Source organism: Scleropages formosus, chromosome 24 (assembly GCF_900964775.1).
Source record: "Scleropages formosus chromosome 24, fSclFor1.1, whole genome shotgun sequence".
Taxonomy (NCBI): Eukaryota; Metazoa; Chordata; class Actinopteri; order Osteoglossiformes; family Osteoglossidae; genus Scleropages; species Scleropages formosus.
In genome coordinates, this window is record NC_041829.1 from 11,773,852 (window position 1) to 11,794,990 (window position 21,139).

General features: G+C 48.0%; 1 protein-coding gene across 7 annotated transcripts in view; it reads right to left on the reverse strand.

The window, feature by feature from the left end:
* Positions 1 to 21,139, reverse strand: part of agap1 (ArfGAP with GTPase domain, ankyrin repeat and PH domain 1) — a 135,596-nt gene that overhangs the window by 59,147 nt on the left and 55,310 nt on the right. For 4 of the 7 annotated variants that reach the window (XM_029248671.1, XM_029248670.1, XM_029248675.1 and 1 more), the window contains 3 exons: positions 12,018 to 12,145; positions 11,761 to 11,937; positions 11,340 to 11,432 (listed from right to left, as the gene is read on the reverse strand). In XM_029248671.1, the coding sequence (XP_029104504.1) occupies positions 11,340 to 11,432; positions 11,761 to 11,937; positions 12,018 to 12,145 (398 nt within the window). The remainder of the gene's footprint in view (positions 1 to 11,339; positions 11,433 to 11,760; positions 11,938 to 12,017; positions 12,146 to 21,139) is intronic. The other 3 variants (XM_029248672.1, XM_029248673.1, XM_029248676.1) reach the window with 1 other exon arrangement.

Below are 21,139 nucleotides of genomic sequence, written 5' to 3' on the forward strand. Positions count from 1 at the left end.
TCCCTTTTTATGGATATTCTTGAGTAATGGCTTCTTTCTTATACTCTCCCAAATAGGCCAGTGTCATGGAGAGCTCTTGATATTGTGGACTGATGCACATCTACCCCAGTTTGAAGGAACTACAGAAGTCACTTGGTAAAAGTGATAACTGGTGTCTTTGTCGCTTTCCTTACCAGATTATTTCTTGCTTGGCCTTCTTTACACAGTGACTGGGTGGTGTGATACACCTTCCATTTTCTGATGTTGGATCCAATAGTGGTAACTAGGACATCCAAGCACTTTCATATTTTTCATACCCTTTTCCTGACTTATGCATTTGAATCACTTTATCTCTTACTTCTGTGGTATGTGCTTTAGTCTTCATTTTCAGTGAGTTCAGAGCCTGCCTAATGACCCCTACACAGAGTGATTTTCATATCCAGAAAATGTGACCTTTAATTGCTCACTGTAGCAACTAATTAATCAATTATGTCCAAACAAGGGGCAAATGTGACTTGTTCGGGAACGATTTGCCATTTTAAGCTGTTGATGAACAGGGGAATACAATTTCAGTTTTACATTTTGTTTTTAGTATCTGAAGACAAAACTCCTTTTGGATTTTGAAATAGACTGCAGTAAAAATAGTTACTGAACATTTGTGTATCTTTTGAAATACAGAAAATGGTGCTAACTTTCAAGGGGCTTGAATAATTTTGCAAGGCACTGTATATTACAGAAATATACAGTATGTGTTGGTAGTACGATAAAAACTGCACTATCAAGACTAAATTATAGGACCCATCAACTCTATTCCTAGAGCACTGCAGAATGACACCATCCATTGTAGTATCAATAGCACACACACAGTCTGAAACCGCTTGTCCCATACAGGGTCGTGGGGAGCCGGAGCCTAACCCAGCAACACAGGGTGTAAGGCTAGAGGGCACACACCCAGGACAGGACGCCAATCTGTCACAAGGCACCCCAAGTGGGACTCGAACCCCAGACCCACCGGAGAGCAGGACCCGGTCCAACCCACCGCGCCCCCGTGTATCAATAGTAGTCTGTTTTTATATATCTTCCTAGAGAGTAATATTACATAAACTATACAGTGCTCAAGACCAGTGGTGGCACAAGACAAACACTTCAAAAAATTTCTCCACACAAGGAAACAGGAGAAATTTCTGGGTCAGTGACATACAAATGCAGAGTGTGTGATTGCCCCCATCCAGTAAGAATGTGAACAAACACCACAGTGGGGACAAAACCCAAATGTGCTCAATTCTCCAGGAACATTATTAAAAGTTTGCTGCCTTATAGCCGGAGATCACAGAGCGCTGTGATGAGGACGGGGAGAGAAACGTCATCGGCAACTACTGTTTTATTTGCAACAACACACACTTGGAATAGAAGATGCACTGCAGTCACAAGCCTGTAAAACACACAATACACCTACGAAGAAAGCATGAGCCAAACTAAAAGTGAGGCTAACACATTCTTTCATGCATTCTTAAAACTGGTACACGAGCAAAAACGCATCTATTTCTTAAGTTGATTAAGTTGGTGGAGGATTGAAGCCCGTTGATTTTTTTTACATCCCGGAACAACTCTTGACCTTGACGTTTTTAACTCTGTTGACACAGACCGATCCTTTCGGACATCATTAACATGTCATTTCTGCTACGACTGAGAATCCGCTTTATGATATTGTTCATTATTTCGGCGTAACGCACCGCTCAGCTTCATTCTCACTCCATCGCCTTAATTGGCACCATTTCCTATTCTAATTATTTGTCATTTTTATCAAGGTAAACTACACACTTCTTGCATACAATAGTAATATTTATTCAATTACTCACAGTGTGCTATTGTCCTCAACACAGTGCTGCTTCTAAGAGCCATATTTACTCTGTCCAAGATGTCCCGGTACCTCAATGTGTGCAAAGATGCTGTTCGTTTCCTACCCATTTCAAGGGACCTTTTAAGGACTGTGTTGAACTGAAAGGTGTCAGTACCCTGGGCTGAACTGCATGGTCCCACTCTTCTTCCTGCCTACAGACCACACCACCACTCACGGATGCTTAGGTCAGACAGTACACAGTCCTTGCACAGTCCATGACCTGATGGTCCACAAGGCATGACCTTGGGAGTGTTTCATCAGACAAGACCCCGTTTATCACCAAGAGCTAACAATCACCCGGAAACACGTCCAATTGGATTTCTTCCACAAACCTTCTCTCTGGAGAAAAAGGACGCCTCGTGGAGGTCATTCTCAGGACAAAGCAGTGGGGCAGAAGATAGAGGAGAGGATATGAAGGCCTGTGCCCTTTTGTGTGCAGAACGTGGGCCACGGTCAATGGAACAGTGTGTGTTCAGTAGAGGACGGCGCGCTCGTTGGCAGTGTGTCAATCACCTGCTAAAGGCACACGTGTGCTATCGCCAGGGCTATCTGATAGCACTGACAGGGCCACCAACACCCACTGGTCATCCATCATCCTGGGTAGACACCAAGGCATGGCCAAGTGCAGTGGCGCAAGGCCCTCGGGCACACACACTGGGAGGGTGGGGGCACAGCTTCCCGAAGTCACACCGATAGCATGGAATTTCACATGTAGGAGAACAAGCACACACGCACATAATTAACACATGACAGCACGTGTGCGCGGCCACACAGTCCCCATCTGGAGCCAAACACACATGCGCGCACACACACACGGAGATAAGGTCACTTTTAACAAAGCAAGGACAAGCAAGGTCAGGCCCTGGGGATATGGGCAGACAGAGATAAAATAAAGACCACAAAAAACAGCTCCCACCAAAAATCTCAGCGACTGATTTATCTGAGAAGAGTTCTGGGTAATTAATTATAAACTCAATCATCGAAACCTTATTTCAGCAGTCTCAATTCATTAGGAGATAAAACCATGTGCAGCACTCATTTCTCACAATGAGAGGAAATGGAGTAGAAGGAGAAAGCAGTGCTGTGGACAACCTACTCTCAACGTCACTGCGACGACACACACCTGGACGGACGGACACGGAAAACACAAACAGTCAAGCGGATAATGAAAAAAAATTTGTGTCCAGCGCATCAAGTTAATACTTTCTGTGTGTAATGAAATTAAACAAAAAAGGTCATGGATTCTTGTGTGCTGCATAACTGCCATGGTGCTTAAAAAGAATGTGAGCGGTGACCAGCAAGCCCAGGAAAATGACATTTTTCAAACCCTTTGGAAGGTGGATCTCCTCGTTCTCGTTAAGGACTTGATAGCAGGTCTTTAATATTCACCGTCTTAATTAGGACCGCAGTTAATTTCATTAAATTCTTGTGCTGCTAAATGAAGCAGATTATGAGACATCTTTTATTGCGAGGCGTGAAATTACAGCCTGTACGGTGCCAATGGCAGAGTGAGACTAATGAATTACAGGGTAAATACCACCCGAATTAACCATCCCATTTAACTCTTAACAAAGCACCAGGCTTGGAGGGCGCAAACTTTGTCACAAGCGCACGCGCGCATACACACGTGTACGTCTCTTTGAGGGAGACAGTAATTACAGCGATGGTACTAATTGTCCCATGATGACGAGTGTGTATTCCCAGAGCATTGCAGAGAAACACAGAATGGCACAAAAGACCACAGTGGGCCACTGGAATTTGTCATTGATTGTTATATTGGGCCCAATTAATTTATACTGGCAATGATACAAGAACAAACACAATGGCTGCGCATCCATCAAAACCACTGTAAAAGCACAACTTTCCCAAACAAATCTGAACATAATCTGCAAGGATAAATATAAAACAGATCATACCCATGATACATAAGAGAAAATAATACATAATGGAGATTATTCTATACACACTGAATACACAACGCAAACCCCCAACTATGCTTGACTGTATACACTTAGCAAATATATGTATATAGTCATAAATACTGAAATTATGCAAAACTTTCTACATTGACAGTTAGATACCTACAGAATGCTAGGCAGACGGTGGGGCCACCTGTCTGTGTACAGCTCCCCCCTGCAGGGGACATCTCTGCTGAGAAGGCGTGCTTAGGCGTGCTCAGGCCAACATGCGGTGCAGACAGGTCTTTGAAATTGACATTTATAAAGCAAACATAAAGCATAACCTTATCAAAACGCCATTGAACGCCAAAATTCTGCAAACAACAATGCCCCATTTGGTTATTCGTAGAGCCTCACAGGCTAACGGGAGCAATTTTTTGTAAATATATGACACTTCCCTCATGGGCCACTTCATTAGGTGCACCCAGCTAGTACTAGTTGGAACTGTCTTTGCCTCTAGAATAGCATAAATTCAGGAGCAAGCTGCTAGACACATTCTACATGTTTGTGCTCGAAGTTGGCTTCATAAACTTCACACAGTTTCTGCACACTTGTTGGATGCTCGATTGATCTAGTGGACCTATTGACTTCACAGGTAAGGACTGTGCAGACCACTGAAGTAAAATGAAGGGATAGTTGTGTTTGTGGACCCATCCTGAGACAGTATGTCTCAATTTGTTGAACTGAAAGGATGCTCAATTGGCACTAAAAAAATAACATGCAATAGACAACATTCCCTGCAACATTACACTGCCACCACCACTGTGTGCCCAGGAATTCGTCTTTGTTGCACCAATTCTTACCATCACTTCATCCCAACAAACTATGATTAGACAGATCAGGGAACATTTTGCTGCTCTTCAGTTGTTCCATTTTAATGACTGTGTCCCCACTGGAAATTCATAGTCTTGTTCTGGGTTTACATGACATTACCCCAGTATTGTCTTCCGCTGACACAGCTCATCCACTTCAAGGTTTGATGTCCTTCTGCGCACCACTGTTGAACTGATGCTATTATAACACATGTGGCCTTCCTGTTAGTTTGAACAAGTATGGTCATTCTCTTCTGACCCATGTCATAAAGAAGGTTTTCATTGACAAAAGTGCTAGTGAGTGGATTTTTTTTTTTTTTTGTTTCTCTCATTATCCTCTGTAAACTCTTGACACTGCAGTGTGCTAAATCTCAAGGAAGGGCGGCTGTTTCTGAGATGCTGGAACCAAAGTGGCTGTTGCCAACAATCATGTTTAGTGTCACTTATATCACGTCTTGTTTATTCCAACATTAATTTGAACAGTACCTGAAGAACCTCTTGACCATGTCAGCATCCTTAGTAGACAGTCACATCTATGAGACACTCTACTGTTGGGGGGCAGCTGCAAATGTAAACAGCCTTGTAAAACTAATAAAGCAGCCACAAGCTGGCATACTCACTTTGACTAGTTTGAATAATTTCATATTGTAAGCAGGTATCCCTAATCCTTCAGAGCCAGACATGATTATTCTTGTTCTATTGAAATGTACACAATTGCTTACTCAGATGGGTTTCACAGTGGACATACAGCAGTAGACCTGAATGAGTGAGGCAGTCTGGGAATATCATTAGCTGACAGCATCTGCACATAAAAAGTATAATGTCATTAGGCTATTCCTAATGCAACCCCCCTTTTCCTGGTGTCCCTGCCTCCATCTCCACTTGCCTTCCTGCCTCCTTCTTCAGCTCCACCTCCTCCTCCATCTCCACCTGCCTGTTTCTGCCCCATGATCTCCCGCACCATGTCTGCCTCCAACTCCATTTGCCTGTTCGTGCTCCCAGCTTTCCAGCGTCTGGAAGCTACACCTCCCACTCCACCTATGGTTCTCCTGCTGCCCGGTGGTCTTCTGGAGACCCCAGAGCTGCTGTTAAATTCTTCATCAGATGCGTGTGCGCGACGGCTCGTCAGGCCAATGCCAACATGTTCAAGCCTCTCCGGTAATTAGCAACTAATTAGAAACGAGGAGCAGATGCTGGTGGCGTCCGTGCAGTAAACAGGTTGTGTAAACAAAGCTTGCGAGTGTGTACATTAATTAGCTATGTTAACGAGCACCGGCACAGACTAAATGGGTCCGGCCTTGTAGTGCTCCACTAGCTACACCAGGTCCCAGGCCCAGCACAGCAGCACATCGCCCAGCAAATGGCTCTACAGCTGTAGTGTTTAGCTCAGTGAGCGGTCCCACTGCTGCAGTGCAAGGGTAGCACCTATACCACACAGCAGTATACCATAGTGCTCTAGTGTTCAAAGCAACTTAAGCAACAGCAGTCCAAGCTCTTTCCCAAGGCCATACATCTCCTCAGTAGGTGCATCTAGACCTAGGTGCACCCACACAACATCATCTGGTCTCATGTCCCAAATCTCATCTATGAAGCCTGCACTACACCTTTGAATTGTATTCTAGTTTACACTCTGATGTTATTTTAACATTGCTTTCAACTGCATTACTGTACATCAGTTGCAATGCTGAAGTCTTATTACTTGCACATGGTTACCTGTTTTGTACACAGTAACTGTCTTGTGCTTCATGTTTGGCACTGTACCACAAGTCTGGTATTTATATACTGGAAATGAAGAATTCTGTGTTATGCAACTTCATCACAAGTGCAAACAAAACATCATTCATGCTCCTTATAGAGGATGTACTGGGTGTTCATGTTATAGACATTATATGTATATATACATATTTTCTCCCCACGTAACTCCCCTCTTCGTCTCTCTGCACTGACTTCCTATAGCTGTCCGGATAAAATTCAAGACTCTGGTTATGTCCTACAAAACCACCGATGGCTCTGCTCCCAGATATCTATAAGACCTGATCATTCATTATACCCCAACCAGACTGCCACGTTCCTCCACCTCTGCCCACTTGGCAGTCCCATGAACAAAAGGTCCAAAATGAAAAGCACAAAGGTTTTCAGTTCTAACTGGAGGTTTTGATCTTTTGAATTAAGAAGCCTATGGATTTTGATATGTCACCTCTATGGAGAGGACATCTTCAAACTAACGAGGAGATTCGGGAGCCTACGGAACAAGATCGTGCACCATATTACTAGTCTGGCGTTTCTTAAATATTGGAACCAATGCCCCATATACACGGTTTAATCCAGAAGAACAGAACCTCCAGTCAGTTGACACCAACCGCGGAAGCCTACGGTTTTCAGTTCTGATTGCAATGTGGTGGAATGACCTCTCCGTATCACTCAGAACCGCTGATTCTCTCTGTGTTAAAGAAGGGTCCTAAACTCACCTCTTCTGGGTTCACTTCCCCCATGATCTCTAAAGTGCATGTTAATATTTATTAACTATTTATGCTCAATAACTTCGTGATCATAATTTTTGAATAACGGATAAACTTTTGTGCAGCTACTCGTGTAATGTACATTGGCTGATTTGGTGGAATGTGACTCATTGTGCCTTGAATCACGTGTCTGCATCTAAGTCTCTTGATGTAATGCACTCATTGTATTGTACTCGTGAGATGTACATCACTCTGGAGAAAAGCGTCTGCTAAATGAATGAATGTAAACACTACTTTTTACATATTTTTATATGTAGATGTATGAAATATAATACAGTACTGAATACCAAGAACACTACAATTATTAAAAGTAAACTTCTATGTGTTTTTATATGGGGGAAATGGGATAAATCATTTGAACATGCGCAAAAAGCTTCGCAACTCATGAGGCTGTCGATGGGAATTGGATCTATTCTGAAATACGTAAATTTTGACTTATGCAAGTCGAAAACTGTCCATACTACACATTAACACTTGATGCCATTTTCTGTCTGTCTCTCTCTCTCACACACACACACACACACACACACACACACACACACACACACAATTTCCCGAAGTCTATCCCAACAGTGGAATAAAAAAAAAAACAGCAGTGGTGCCTAATTACTGCAGGCTGCCCTCATTCGCCAGGGCTCTGTCCGCCAACAAGTTCACATGTTTTAATGAGGTGCGAGTTCTAATGAAGGCGTCCTGAAAGGATTTATTGCAGCTGAGAGCCAAGTGGCACAGTAACCTTGAGTAAGCGAGGGCGAGAACAATGGGCCGCTAATGAGAGCATGGTGGGCAGTGCACATGTAGCCAGGCTTCAAACGATGCCCGTCTAGCCCAGTGCCAGCCTCATCTTGTGGCAGCAGCAGTATCGCCCACGCACGTGCGCCAGACTGAGGCCAGCACTCGGACCTGGGACCAACCAGGGTGTGACCCACATCGCTGTGCACCCACACTCGGCCTTGGTTCGGGATCCTTCCTATGCAAAGTCACCGCTCGGCTCCGAGGACAAGGGCACCATGGGTTTAGCTCCTCGCAATAACTGTACGTTTAAAGTCCAGAGGTAATTGAGTGACGATTAAGAGGAAAGCCTGGAGGAAGCGACTCAGATTCACGCTGCGGTGCGTGACACAAGCCGAGCTAACAGAGCGAGACATGTGCCAAAGTGATTACAGCCACTATCCTCCCATGAGAGCCAAACAAAGGCAGCATGGCACTCCCTCGTCGAAGCGGCAGTGGGCACAACACGGGCACCGGTAAACGGTACGTGGAGACACCGTGAGAAGACATCGCGTTGCCGCGCTGCATAACCCGGTGACAAAGGGTGGCCGAGGAGCAGGCCAGACAGGAGAGCAGGGCACGCGGACACAGGGGTGACCACTGCAGGAGGGCAGGTATGCCAAGGAGCCCCCCCCCCCCCAACGCCTCATTAAGCGGCAGGTCGAGTGCCCGTGCCGCCGCCACGGCGCGTGAAAGGCAGGGAGGAAAATTGGGGGAGACGCGCGCGCCTTCCGAAGAGGAAACACCACAGGGAATTATCAAAACAATTAACATCTAATTCCAAAATTAATTTCTGCTCCATGCCTCTGAGCGCAAACTGTTCCGTTTTATTTTCGTCTGAGCCGAAGCGTGCTCATCGTGCTCATGGTAGGCTCTGGTGCTCCTGTTGGTGAAACATTTACCGCCTCTCTGCAGAGTCCAATTATAGCAAATGTGCGGCGCGGCGGAGGCGCTGCCACTGATCTGATGTGCCACGCTCCGTCTCAGGCCGGTGCGCGGCGGCTCAAACCCCGTCCGTACAGAGGCAATGCACGCTCGCTCCAACTCCAGTCGCCTCGGAGGCTGGAAGGGCTCAGATGCACTAGGTACTAAACGTGGCTTCGATGATGCGGACGAAGGAGGAAGCTGGTCTCGCCTGTATGTTGAGCTGGGAGAACCTACTGGGTCTGAAGTACCGGACCAGTGGATGACAGGTGAGGTCCTTCTGGAGTTCCACGGGGCCACCTGCCTCTTGTAGGGGAAATGATCACCGCAAAGTAAAAGGCACACTATCAAAAGCATTACTGCGTAGATTACCAAATCAGCAAGGCGTCCAAAGCCCAGGAAAAGAGCCATGGCCAGAAGCCTGCGCAGTGCAGACCGTGGAGATGTGGGCGAGTGTCCACGTGGCACCGGCGGTCAGCAGTCACCTCGGCTGCTCTCATCAGTACTTCATCATAATGACCTGTATGGTAATGGGCTGCTGGCTCCTCAGAGGGTGCTGTGTCCCTGCAGCCCAGTATATTGCTGGAGCCTACCTCTTCCAACTCTCGAACCCCTGACCTGCCCCAGCGCAGACCATTCCTCCATCAGGCCACGCCTCCTACACCTGTTCCCGCAGACGTACTAAGCGCTGCGTCAAGTGTCCGACAAACTGCGATCGGAAGGAAACACGGGCGTCGTGGGGTTCATGTAACGGTCGGATCAATGCGACCACATCGAATGGATCCAAGAGCACTCTGGTTCAGAAAATGAAAATACCCATGACGTTGATTTTCACTTCTATTCGTGGTAACAGATAAAACATAACATTTTAATCATTATAAAGAGTGTTACCCTGCATGCGCTTGTGCGCATGACAATACAAAAGAAAAACAAACACCTTTATAAAAACGTTTTACATTTAACCACACTTCTAACAGTTGGGTTTTTTTATTATTTTTTTTTGACTGTACCAGGGATACTGGAGCAGTTCATGGGATTTGAACCAAAGTCCCTCCAAAGCAAGTGCCTCAGATCACTAGGCCACCTTCTGGTCTACTGCATTCAGAGCAACGTTGAGTACGGTCTACTGTGCTCCCGGGGCCGGTTGTTTACCGTGGTCCTGTGCTGAGCTGCCAGAACTTACTCTACACTAACAGTTGCTTTGTTCACTGTCAAAGCCAGATAACCTTAGTGGCCTCAACTTTCAGAAGCGCTCAAATTAAACGAATTTCCCCGGAGGTGTACAGTTGCCCCCAGTCAAAGGTAAAGTGTAGCCTAGTCAACCACAGTGGTGATGATGTAAATTGGTTTCCTGCATCGCCATGGAAACCGGGAACCTGTTTACTGCCGCTCACTCATAAGGGAGACATTGCTCCCGTAAAAGGGTTTACGCACCACATGTGCCATTCCTGCCCAGGAGAGGACGGTTCTCCCCGCAGCGGGGACTCGGTGCATTAACCGCTCTCATTCATCTCAGTTAGAATGACCACGTGGACGGCACTAAGTGAGAACGCATTCCCCTCTTCGCTGACTGCAGTTCGGCGACGTCTCGACTCCCCTTTCTTGGCCGGGCTACTGACTAACAGACAGCGGAGGAAACCCGTGTAGCGGAAGGAAAGGCCGATGGCAGCCGAGCTCTCCGGAGGAGCGAGATAGATGCACCCCGGCCGCGGGCGGTGCGTGGGCCCCGGGAGCCGAACGAGAGCCGCTCCTGCGAGGCAGCAGCCAGGGGACTCCGCGGGGCTCCTAGGCAGTGCCGCCGCACGCTAACAGCTAATCACAGCTGCCGTGCGCTAATAAACAGATCTCATCTAAAGGCAGCCCTAATCAGAGACGCAATTTGTTCATTAGAAAATTACAAACAAGGCCTCGGTGCTGACATGAGAGGGCACGATTAGCGCCGCTAATTGCCTGATTTTTACACTCGAGTTGAAGCGCGCCGGAGACGCTCGCTCCCCCCTCGCCGCTCACTCTGTTTGCAGCAAATTAAGGGCTGTTAGAGGCTCCTCTCCCGCATGGTGGGTGGGCCGCCGCCCCCATCAAAGGCCTCCGCTCTCCAGGACGGCCCGGGCTTTGAGCAGCGGCCAGGTCCATATGCCAAGCGCAGACAGCACTTCATTAGGATCATCTGCCTTTGCTCTCCTGTCTTGCAGGGAGAGACAGTGAGACAGAGGGGGCGAGCAAGCAACAGAGAGGGAGAGGGGGAGAGAGAGAGCGAGCGAGCGATGCCTTCCCACTCCTTATCCTAATGATCTCATTTCAATACGCCGGAGAACCTGGCTCTAATTGATGTCAAGTGTGTGCTTTCGCTCATAATCAAGGGGAGCGCATCAAACGGGCCGTTTCCGCCCGACGCCTGATCACAGGCCCCCTTCTCCCACAATGCCGCACTGCTGGCCCCCAATTATCCCGGCGCAGACGGACACGGAGACGGTACCTGTTTAATTGGGATAGCGCGGCCACTTCCAATGCTGTCTGCGCGCCCCTCCAGCCCTTTCTTCTCCTTGTCTGGGTCGTTCCCTTTGCGAGACTGTGGGGGAGACAGTGTCCCTGTGTTAGCGTTCCTGTTTACACTCGTCTTCTATTCATGTCTCTTCAAGAGGAAAAAACGCTATTTACTTCCCAGTGGTCCACACAGATACTGCAGAGCGGGGGGATGTGCGATTTCATCTGGGCTTATCATCTAAATTGGAATGTGTGAAGTGTGAGTGAATTTATGATGGCTGCTGAAGCGCCTTGCGTCCGACCGCTCAAAGAATTGTACCAGGGCACTGCAAAACAGAGCGGCTTTTCCGGCCTGCTTCGAACGCAGTCGGGGGGCATTGTAGGCGGAGGGGCGGCGAAACGCGGTCACTTACGGTGAAGAGGTTGGAGCGCCGTTTGGACTGCTTGCGCACAGGCGTGGGCGTGTTGGCCGACTGCGGGACATCGATGCGCAGCTCCTTCTGGCTCGTGCTGGGGGTGGACGGCACCGAGGACGAGTACTCGCTCAGACTGCCCCCGGCGCCATTACTGGCCTGAGGAGCAAAGGCAAGCTTTGGGGAAGGGTGTGCGTCTATGTGAGCGGAAGAGCAAGCGAGTCGCACGGCGATTCGGAAACACGCGTGACACTCACCTGGCTCATGTGGACGGCAGAGACGGGGGCGGCACACACAGACGAGTGGCTCGGAGAGTTGGGCAGCGACTTGCAGGGTCCAATGGAGAGCTGCTGCTTCTTGCGTGTGGCGACCACCTTCTGGGCCACTGCGGAACAAAGACCTCGACCGTGAACTGGTGGTTCGATAGTCATAATGTAGGCCCTGGTACTGTCATACATTACAGACCGTAAAATGTTCTAAAATACCTTCTTTTTTTTTTTAAATCCCAACTTTGACATTAGTAGTAAATCAATCAAATAAGACAATGAAAAACAGTCTGGCCACTATTTCAGCGCACGGGTAAGAGAGAGCCCTCCCAGCTGTCTCAAAGTGACGTGTCCCAGAAAACCTGTGGATAACATGACGGCCCAGATACCTGGGAGGTATTGCAACCACATTTCTTTATTATAGAACTAACCATAATGCATCGCCAAAGCAACACAACTTTGTGTATTTTTTATTGTCCACAAAAAAGTGTCTCCGACTTCAAAACTCCCTGTCCCCACTGAAAGTGTGACAAGATGTTCCTCTTTGTATTAGTTTGATAGGACTGGGAAGTTCTGGACATTCTTCTGGCTGAGAGCAACTTCCATCACAATTTTCACACTTCGCCCAGCAAGAGGGACGAAAGACGAAAGAAATGTTTTGCCTGCTGTCTGAGGAGTGTATGGGAAGAGCAGGTGTAATTTAGGCGGAAGAAGTAAATGGAAAAACTAAGTTTACTTAAGAATCACATGTCTGCAACTGTCTCTCTGAATGTAATGCACAAATTGCATTTCTCTGAAATAAATAAATGTAAATGTAAATGAATACCAATGCGGTACATGGAAACGAAAGCTGGTAAGGGGACAGCCGTCAGCGAAGTGTTTGGAGGTACTACCTTTGAACCAAAAGGTTTGAATCTCACCTCTGGCTTCAGTACACAAGTACGGTACTTACCATAAATTACTTCAGTAAAATTTACATTTATTCATTCAGATTATCTAGCTGTATAAATGGATAAATAACTGTAAATAGATTAACACAGTCAGTCGCTTTCGAGAAAAGCATCAAAGGAAACAATGTAAATCAACAACCTCTAGGTTAAAACGCTAAAACTCCCACTATGATACTACCTGCTAGTCAAGAGCAGCTCTTACCTTTAAAAAAAAAAAAAAAAGAAAAAACTTATTTTGGCTGTGGCAAAGCAAAAAATAAACACAAATTAAGCGCCCAAATCAACGCGAACAAGGATATTCAGACTGGAACACACCGCATAAAAAGGGACGGAAGGGGAATCCATTCTCAGCATCCTCAGCCGCATGTATGTTTGTTCACAGGAATGAGCCCTAGGATGAGCCACACTCATTATTAACAACTGGACACATGAACGTCTCTAAGCCAAGCACCATTATTACTAATAAAGTTAGTAATAATGAGAAAATTCCTGTGTTTCATCAGTTTTATTGCTTAAAAACGTTACATTTTGAGGAATGTCATTCATTCTCCATGCTCGGGCTTGTGCAGAAAGTGGAGAAACGGGGCACCCAGTTTGCTGACAGCACACTAATGACTCCATTGGACAGGAACAGGAAGAGCAGGCAGTCCGCAGCCCGGGAGAACCGGTCCGTAACTGCTCCCCGCGGGGGGTGTCCGAGGGTGCAGGGCCCGTCATTTCCCCATCTGTCTCCCCCAGAGGAGTGAGGATGAAAGGCCTGTTGCAGCTCGCAATTATTTCACTATTATTACTGTGCCTGGTGTGAGAGCTTCATTATTCTTGGCCGGATCGAGGTATTACCATATCGAAAGGCCCAAGTCAATTCATCCCGCAACACCGGGGCACCTATTGATCGAGCTTCGCTGCTCTCCAAATCACTGAAAGAGTGCAGAAGGATCTTTAAACGCTTCGTCATTCCACCGCCGTCAAAGCTATCGATCATTGCGGGGGGGGGAACCGTAGGACACGGCACACGCCTCACCTCATTTTACCTGCACGGCAGCAAGGGGGCACCTGCCAGCCTAGTTCTTAGAGATGCTACCTTGCAGAGGGAAGGTCCTGGGCCCAGAACTTACCTCCCTTACCGTAAGAACCCTCAACAAGGTACTTACCCTGAATCGACACAATAAAAACAGTCCAACTATAGAAGTGGGTAAACAACTGAAAGTAGTTTAGTGTACAAGCCTGTGTACTTCTGAAGAAAAGTGTCAGCTGAACAAATTAACAACAAAACAGTAATACTAGTAACAAGAGTAATAACAATAACAACAAGAACAGTAATAATGAGGGGGGCGCGGTGGTGCAGTGGATTGGACCTGGTCCTGCTCCCCGGTGGGTCTGGGGTTTGAGTCCCGCTTGGGGTGCCTTGCAATGGACTGGCGTCCCGTCCTGGGTGTGTCCCCTCCCCCTCCAGCCTTACGCCCTGTGTTGCCGGGTTAGGCTCCGGCTCCCCGCAGCCCCGTATGGGAGAAGCGGTTCAGACAGTAATAACGGGGCACCCAGCAGTCAAAGCACTGGACCAACATGCTGAGTTGCTGTTACACAAATGTATATCCTGGAGTCACGTGTGTGAGTGTGAGTATGAGCAGAAGTACATACAGGTGTGTTTACTGAACAAGAAAAAAATACAAGAACACATATCAAAAAACCGTGACACACGTTTAGAGGTAGTTTACGCGCTGCAGCGCACACGGTATGCCGTATCGCCGTGGTAAAGCTCGCAATTCACAGTAAATGAGAGAGCACGCGGTGCCAAGAAGCACCACGGACTGCACCTTAACCACATTTCAGAACCGGCAGGAAGAGGGTTAACGTGTCACCTGTCTCTAGCGCACTAGTCCATTATTTGGCTCCCAATAAATTCTGCAATTTCATCCAGTTATAAATGAAGCTATTGTTTTAATTGGCACCATTAAACAGCACAGTTTTAACGATTGTGCCATAAACATTTACCTTCAGGTGAGAGCGAGTGCTGGACAAAGGACAGCTGGGCTGCTGGAGCACCTCCCTGACCGAGAGCTCGGCTTGTGGGACAGACAGCGTAGCTCACAGGTCGCCAAGCGCTCCGTGCCCCGCTGACTGTGCCGACTCGCACCTCAGACACACGGGTACGGGAAGCAGTGAGGAGAAGAGGGGCAGCCTCATTACTAAACGTCTGTGCTCACAGCTGCTGCCTTCAGAGCCACAGGTCCCAGGTTTGAATCCTGCCTACTGCTCTAGTACCCTTGAGCAAGGTACTTACCACCGTGAATTGCTGCAGTAAAACTTCCCAGGTGTATAAATGGGTAAATAATTGTACGTAGATTAACAGTGTAAGTCACTCTGGAGAGAAGCATCAACCACACAAGTAGATGTAGATATGCAAATATAACGTGAGGGCGGCATGGTGGCACCGTGAGTAGCGCTGCCATCTCAAGCGCGTGGGTGGTGCGAGAGGAAGCGGGTTCGATCCCTGCTCCGTCTGCATGGGTTTCCTCCCACAGTCCGAAGACGTGCTGTTTAGATGGATTTATGACTAAGTCACACATGTAAGTAGTGTATCTAGCAGTGTAAATCACCTCGGGAAAATAAGGTGCGGGCTGGTAACACTACATAGCGTTCAGTGGAAATCGCAAGAATTTTGGAGAAAAGTGTCTGCTGTCCACACTTTTTGACAGAATTAAGACTTTATACGAAGCCTTTAAATTAATGCTGTTCTGGTTTTCCCTCCTTTTTCCCACATGACCGTAGGTACACAACAGTTATGGCTGATGCTCACATTAATAAACGCAGTGCAGAGCGAACTATGAAGTCGAGGCTGTGTGATTGGCGCTCAGACAGTAACAAGTACACGCACGCACGCACGGTACAGCAAGGCTCCCGGCGCTCCATTTTACCTGTAATTGTTAGGAACGGTTATGATAAGGCTGTGTTAAATATTTTAACTGCACATCTAACACCATTTAAGTTTAACCCATCAATCTTGGGCCCATTTATTCTAACGGTACTGTCTTACAGCCGACCAGATTTACGGCAGCTCCTTCGCCGCAACGGGAGGGTAAAGTGGTAGCTGTGCTCTGCCCTAGCGTCACACACCTTCGCTCGCTCACACACACGCTCACAGACCTGTTAGGACCGCCTGCATCACAAGACGTGGAGCCGGACCACATCGGCAGAGCGCTGCTTCGGGGGGACAAGGAGGGGCGCTGGGTTCGACTGGCCCCAACACTTGCTTTGCGGAGCAGCGCACACAGCTGCAATATGTGCATGACACCCAGGTGCTGGTCAACCACGGCCAGCGTCGCCGCGCTCCCACCCGCAGCACCATCCTACAATGAGCGCGCTGTTCGACTCGCCGTCTTACCTTACCATTTTACCCTACCAACATGGCGTACTTCACAAATGGACATGGCGCTTTCTGTCCTCTCGCCCGTGCCACCTGTAACTTACCCTAAATTAGTACATTAAAAAGTTACCTTGGATAAAAGCATCAAAAAAGCAATAAACTGAAAAAATGAAGAACAGAGCAAAGAATCTTCCCACATCATAGAAACATGTGACTCGGATGAGCTTATTGCAAAAATGACATTATTTTTACATAAATAAAAGTATTACACATATATATAAAATATATATGTAAAATATAGAAATACACACGCAGAGCATATAAAAACGTACGCAGTGCAATATGCGAGTGAACGTACATGTCTGTTACGTTCCCAGCTGGACTGGAGAGATACTCCTGAATGGAGAAATGATGTGCAGGAAAACGGTCCCCACGCATTGCAGCAGACCATTGCTGGAATCTCAGACGACTATTCCCACAATTGCGTTACACACAAAAGGTTCCTGGGAAGGATTTGTCGAAATTGAGTGATACTGATGCATTTCCTTACCTGTGGTCGCATGTTTAAAATATGCATATTTTACACGATGGACTATTTTTTAACCTTATAGGTGCAGAGTCCTGCTTGGAAGCATGCAAAGCCCTTGTGTCCCTTAGTTTTACCTCAAAATCCTTATTTAGTTACAACCACTCTCTCATCTGCCAGAAAAAGTGTGTAATGAGCAATTCCATATGTTGCTTTAGAGGAAATTGTGTGTGTAGTAGAGAAACGGAAGTAATTCAGTGCAAAAATTAGGGAACCCCAAATTGCATTGGTTAAACTGAGTGAGCAAAATCACGTGTATAAATCATAACCATTTATTGATTTTAGAAGTTCAAGATTTGGATTTTATAAGTTTGTTTTAATATTTTATATCAGAATAATGACCATCCCTATAGGGTTAACATACATTCAAGCAGCACTTTACGCATTTCATACAAAGACACGATGAAATGCTTTCAGCATTGACAGTCAACGTCTGAATTTCTGAATTTTGGGTGCTCATCGGTGTCGCGAATAAGGACGAACACAACGGCGCCCAGACGGGACCGGAGTGGACCGACGCAGCCATGCGTGCCTGTGCTTGCAGTGACACGGACATAGCTAGAAACTGCGTTCAGTGCGTTAAGGCCCTCTACAGGTTTTCAGTGCGTTTTGTCCTTCCTTTCTGCGTTACTGTATTTTTGCTCTCAGTACAGGTCCGTCGTCTATCATTGGCTGCCATCCCTGTCCATCATCATCAGCCATGTTGCCACTTCCTCCATTTGGACCAATCACCTCCAGGCTCCGCCATCTTAAAAACTCCACCATTTCCCAAGAGACACACACTATTGTGGTGTTTGGCTTATCGATGCTGTTGCTTCGTGTTCAGAGTATTTTTTTTTTTTTTTCCTTTTTCCACTGTAAAACTGCGCGTGAAAAGCCAGAGCCAAAGTCCTCCCGGGACATAACCGTTGAATCGCTGCGTCACATCTCCTCACGCGAAACCGCTCCAAGAACGCTCAAGGACTGCATGGTCCTTCCAGACAAGTTACCTCGCTGACTAGTTCAAGGAAGAGCGACCAGAATACTAGTCTTCTGCAACCAAGTTGCTGCATTTTGCTCATTTGAAATCATGTTGATCACTTGGATAGAGAGCGAATGAAGGCGATGCTCACTGTCGATGTCTCTTCACTGTCCCCAGCTGAATGGCGGTCGAACATATGCGGGTGCAAATAACCAAGCCACTGGGGGAATGAAGTGCCCCTTGTGGGAGGAACGCCAGGGCAAAGGAACCGTGCGAGAGCCCCACTTCTCCCAGCACGTGGCACCGCGGTTCGGCTGCTGCTCCGGAACCGGAAAGGGCTGGGCTCCGACCCCCTGTAGTACCACCGAGCAAAGTGTTCACCTTGAAGGGACACAGCGAAAACATAAAGCTCGGGCACTTGGACCCTGAGCCCACGAAGGGTCCTCAGGCTTAGCTGCTCCCTCTCGGAGACGCCGGGGACTTTAGGGCGCGCCGACCGAAACCGTGCGGTTCCCTCGGCAATACGACGAGCACCTCTCCCGCTCCGGGGCCCTCATCGGTCTCAGTTCGGAGTGCTCCTGCGCCCCCCGCTCTCGCAGCACGTCGCTCGTGTCTTCCGACTCCTTTTCGACGCGCTGCTGTCGTACCCCGTTTGTCAGCTTCAGACCGCAAGCGTCGTGCATCCCACTGTGGGTCCTTCTCAACGTGTATCTTTGAGTAAAGCGTGTAGAGAAGCTGCTTTTTCAAGTGCTACATGCACATTATCATTTTCATTACTAATTATTTTTATTATTACACTTAAGACTGTATTGGTAAAGGTAATATTAATATTATTAACTTAGCAAACCAGCCTAACATTAAGTTGCTTTGAAGAAAAGCACCGTCTGGAAGGATAAATTAAAAATAATAAAAAAAAAAAAAAACAGTAATACTAATATCAATTATAATAAAAGAGGCGTGTAGTGTGACCACAGTGCACCGTGTTTCCCAGCACAAAGCCATGTTGGGGGGGGGGTGACGGTGGCAGGGGCGGGGGACTAACCTTTTCATTCAGACAGTCACCAGAACGGACAGGCAGGCGCGCGCGAGGACAGGCCCTCGTCCCGGCGAGTTTATTACGCTCCTGTCAGGTTCGTTAGCCGCGCCGCGCTATAAATATTAGCTAATGAGTCCGAAGGAGAGCGTGTCAGAGCAGGCGCTCCTGCACAAGCCTGCGAGGGAGCTGGGGAAAGGTCAGAGATGTACCGCACTTGTAGGCGAGTAATTAAACAATGCCCACACCTGCACCTCTCCCAGGGACGGAGCCACCTCTGTTCCCCCAACGGGCCTCGGCACGCCTCTCGAACCCGGAAAAGGGAACCTACGAGTCCGCGATTCCCAGGGCTCAAACGGCGCGGGGCCGGCCGACACATCACCACCTGGAAGGACAATGACGGCTACGGACGGGTCGAGCCGTTTCCCCGAAGGCTCACGTGCTGCGGTACAGGTGGTGCTCAGTAGGCAACCGGGTTCTGCTCCCGTGGCGCCACAAGAACCGTGAGGGCACGCGTGAAGGATGGACATGCACAAATACTGATATTCATATACTGATACAACACAGCGACAATATAAACACAGTGCACTGCTTCCATTTTATTTTCTGGTCACTATTGCAGGAAACGGCAGCTTGTAGTGTACTGATTAGTTATTGTCTTTGGACCCAAATGTCACAGGTTCGAGCCTCACCTCCAGCTGCAGTACCCTTGAGCGAGGTACTGACCCTAAACTGCTGCAGTAAAATTACCTAGCTGTATAAATGGGTAAATAACTGTAGGTGGACTAGCATTGTAAGTCGCTTTGGAGAAAAGCGAATAGATGCAAAGAAATAAACATGTATAGTCACACGTGTTCAGAGGAACGCCCCCCCCCCCCCCATCTCCAACGCTGTGGCCTCTGCCGACGGCGCATTGCTGCATGAGGCTCACGAGCATAAAACACACAATTGCTCCAGTACTGTACACCGCTGGTTCTGTCACTGAAGCTCTTTTTGCATCGTTTGTTCACCTTGAATAGTACAACAGTGCCCCAGCACCCAACCGCTTCCTAGTGCCAGTTTACCGGCTACAGCACCCGGTGCTGTAATGGCCAGTATGCGCACTGCGCGGGATAATTATTTTTCTGGGGAAAGCGGTGCCGATTGAAAGCGCGGTTCAAACGCCCCTTATATAAATAACGCTTGTGCCGTTATAGGACGCGCCATCCTCCGGCAGCCTGGTCCTGCTACTATGGCGGCGCTTAATCGCTCGTGGCTCGAGGTGGTCATTTCAGTGTACTGCTCCTTTTATTCTTACTCACGGGTACGCGGCTCAATGGGGGCGGTTGGGCACCGAATTCTCCAACGAGATGACGCTGCTGGGGAGCCGGAGAGCCCACTGGGACAATTAAACGGCGGTGGCGGCGACGCAACCTAAACTAATTATGGCCGTAAGAGGACGCAGCAGCGATGCTGACGGAGGTGACCGGCGACCTCAGCGGGACCCTGCATAGTCCGGACTCCGGCGCTCGGCCCGGTGAGACGGCAGTGAGCTGACAAGCTCGTTAGCAGACGCTAACAAAGGTCTGCGCTCCGACATGGCACACAGTGCACTGATAATTAGGATAATTAAATGACCCGGCTGATGGATGCAGGCTGGGGGCCTGTCAGAGACCCTTACCTCCCCCGGTCCCTCCCTCGGTGAGACAGCAGCGCTCGGCCGCCATCTCGGCAGGGCTCTGCACGAGCCCACACAGCTCATGGCTCACGGATCTGCCTTTCGCTGGCGCGGCGCACTCTTTACCTCTCATTTACCACCCTTTACCTCTCATTGCAGCCACTGGAACTTCTTATTATGGGCGACTTAGTTCAAAATAAATTGCATCTTTTTTGTTCCTCATAGAATCTCTTATATAAATTTTGTAAATGAGCGCACCAATTATTTTTAATGGCAAATATTGTAGTTATCCGAGCGGAAGCATGTTTTCCGAGTGCACGTTGCCATGCCGCACTTGGGCTACACTGCTGTTATTGTCATAAATGAAGAGATGACGCACTGCCCAGCGGGCTACCAAGGCAATGCCTGGCAGTTTGAAGGTACAAGGCCTGGTGTTGATAGGGATAAATATTAGTGTCAGCTTTATTTGCATATTCTCCCTATGTCTGTGTGGGTTTCCTCTGGGTGCTCTGGTTTCCTCTCAGAGTCAGACGTGCAGTTTGGGTGGATTGATGACAAAAAA